This window comes from Hipposideros armiger, unplaced genomic scaffold (assembly GCF_001890085.2).
Source record: "Hipposideros armiger isolate ML-2016 unplaced genomic scaffold, ASM189008v1 scaffold_282, whole genome shotgun sequence".
Classification (NCBI taxonomy): Eukaryota; Metazoa; Chordata; class Mammalia; order Chiroptera; family Hipposideridae; genus Hipposideros; species Hipposideros armiger.
The window spans coordinates 404,357-407,079 of record NW_017731632.1 but is presented as its reverse complement, the minus strand read 5'-3'; the positions used below and the strand labels follow the sequence as shown (position 1 = coordinate 407,079).

At 38.8% G+C, this 2,723-nt stretch overlaps 1 protein-coding gene across 12 annotated transcripts in view; it reads left to right on the top strand.

Moving 5' to 3' along the window:
* GRK4 (G protein-coupled receptor kinase 4) overlaps positions 1 to 2,723 on the top strand; it is a 64,126-nt gene that overhangs the window by 5,845 nt on the left and 55,558 nt on the right. For 11 of the 12 annotated variants that reach the window (XM_019657979.1, XM_019657982.1, XM_019657981.1 and 8 more), the window contains exon 2: positions 507 to 602. The exons of the other annotated variant lie outside the window; for it this stretch is intronic. In XM_019657979.1, coding sequence (XP_019513524.1) covers positions 507 to 602 — 96 coding nt within the window. The remainder of the gene's footprint in view (positions 1 to 506; positions 603 to 2,723) is intronic. 12 annotated transcript variants of the gene reach the window in all.

Below are 2,723 nucleotides of genomic sequence, written 5' to 3'. Positions count from 1 at the left end.
TTTTTAGGGGAAGCTGGTTAGCACAATTGGTTAGAGTGCAGTGCTCATAACACCAAGGTTGCTGGTTCGATCCCCACACCCTCCACAACTAGATTGAAACAACTACTTGACTTGGAGCTGATGGGTCCTGGAAAAAACACACTGTTCCCTAATAAAAAATAAAAAAAAATTTTTTTAAAGGTACTCCTTTAAGCCATCTTTCTAAAATATTATCTAACAGCTTTTCCCACCGTGCTTGTCTCGCCAGGGGACGTTCTCCTCCCATATCTTCCGGAGACTCAAGGTCAAGGTTATATGGTTTCTAAATGACAGTCAGTGACTGTATTACTTGGGAGTTTTATACTTCATCAGGCTGCCTTCCAGATAAGACAAATTATTATAAGCTTGTATTTTCCCTCATCAAAGATACCCAAATACTCAAACAGAATACATTAGTGGAAGTAGTTGTTATAATTGAATATTTCTGATCATTTAAAACAATGTCTTCCTCCCCCCCCCAAATTTAGGAGGATATGGCAAAAAAAGTGGTCGCAGTAAAAGATGGAGGGAGATGCTGAAGCTGCCCCCCGATAGCCAGTGCAGCGAGCTTAGACATTCCATCGGTGAGTAAACAATGCTGGCTGCGTCTGGAGGTATGTCTGGCGTTGGGCCATTTGTTAGATGTTATTGTTTCTTGAGTTCCTTATTTGTGTAAAAAATTATATAGTAGATTCTCCTTATATCGTCATGATTCTTCCCAGGAAAAAAACTCCGTAGGTTTTCTACTCTGAGTTATAAAGTATATATCTACAAAAGTGAACACTTTTTTTTTTTTAAAGATTTTTATTGGGAAATTGCGGGAGGGGAATAATGTTAGGGAATTGGGGGAGGAGAACAGTGTTGGGGAATTGGGGAAGGGGAACAGTCAAGTTGCTGTCCTTCAGTCTTAGTTGTGGAGGGCGCAGCAAGCTCAGCTCCAAGTCCAGTTGAGCTGCTCAGCTCAAGGTGCTGTGTTCAATTAGTTGTGGGTGGGTGTAGCCACCATCCTATGCGGGAGTCAAACCAGCAGCCTCATTGTTAAGAGCACATGCTTTATCCACTGAGCCACCCGTGTGGCAGCTCAGCTCAAGGTGCTGAGTTCAGTCTTTAGTTGCGGGCAGGTGTAGCCCACAGTCTCAAACAGGCACGTGCTCTCACCAGCTGAGCCATTCTGCCACTTGTTGACAGTTCAGCTCAGACACAGCTCACTGGCCCATGTGGGAATTGAACCGGGAACCCTGTTGCTCAGAGCTCGCACTCTTGAGCAAGCTTTTAACCAACTGAGCCACTAGGCCGGCCTCAGAAGTAAACACTCTTAACTGTTCTCTGTCTCTTCCCAGACAGTTCTCTATGCATATGGACAAGAATTATTGATGATAACTTCAGGAAAGAATTAGTCAGATAAAAATATGATGCATCAGTGTAATGGAATACTGTGCTCCTATAAAGAATGAGAGTTAGCTACAGATCCTGATGTGAGCTCAAGAAGTCAGGTATAGAACCATGTCTGTAGGGCAATCATGATTGTATTTTTTTCTTTTTCTTTTAGTTTCAGGTGTACAAAGCAACGTAATAGACATTTACACCCCTCATGTTTGTATTTCTTAAAGGATATGATTTCCAGTTCAAAGGGTGTGTGCATTCAACATTTTGGTGTTGCCAAATTACCCTCCAAAAAGATTGTATCAATTTACTTTCCTGCCATCAGTACATGACAAGTTCTCTGCCTGTGACCTTGTTAGCACTGGCTGTTACCAATATTTTGAATAAAGATAAATAGACTGTAATATGAAAAATGGTCTCTTAATTATGGATGAGGTTGAGCACTTTTATCAAGATTTTTAAATTTTTGCTTTTTTCTAATTCATTTGTAAAAGCTATATATGAAAGGAGTTTATCTTTTTATATTCAATGTGAATATATTTTATATTTCTGCCTTTTGGTGTATAGTATTTTTTTCTGTACAGAGGTTTAAATTTTTATTTAGACAAATATATCAGTCTTTTGCTTCTGAACTTGTAGTTGTGCTTAGGGAGGACACTTTTACTCCAAAATTATTTTATTTTTATTTTTTTAGTTTTTAAATTTAAAAAATTTTAAAAAGATTTTATTGGGGAATTGGGGTGCGGGAGACCAGCTCACACAGGTCCAGGGGTTCCCTCAGGTGGAGATGGAGTCGGCGAGGAAAAAGAAGAAAGACGCACGGAGACACAGGAGCGCTTTCAAGAAGAAGTGTCTCAGTTTATTTTTTAGAGCATGTCCTTTTTATACTGGACAGTTGACTATATTATTGAGTTGTTGTTTTCCAGAGTTAAACTTTTACCCATTAGGAAGTTGTTTTTCTTACATGTTCTCTCCCAGGGTCTATTTTTCTGAGAAGTTGTTTTGCTCAAAGTTTTACCTTCTCCTGATGTTTTTGTTACAGGATACAGCCTGATCCGTTCTATACTAATGACTACCTTATCCTAACTATGTTTCAATCTTTACCAAAGCTGAATTTCTCCCTTAGCGCCTAAAGGATGTTTACTATAACTACTTAGCAATTGTTTCAAGCACTACTGGGTAAATAGAGTCCTAACAATTATAAGGTGCATAACTTATCTATTACTAAGAAACTAACAGCAAAACAGAATTATCGTAATATGTCTAAAACTCACTTATTTGGTTAGGGTAAATAAAACAATCAATATAAGAAGGGGTGTCAG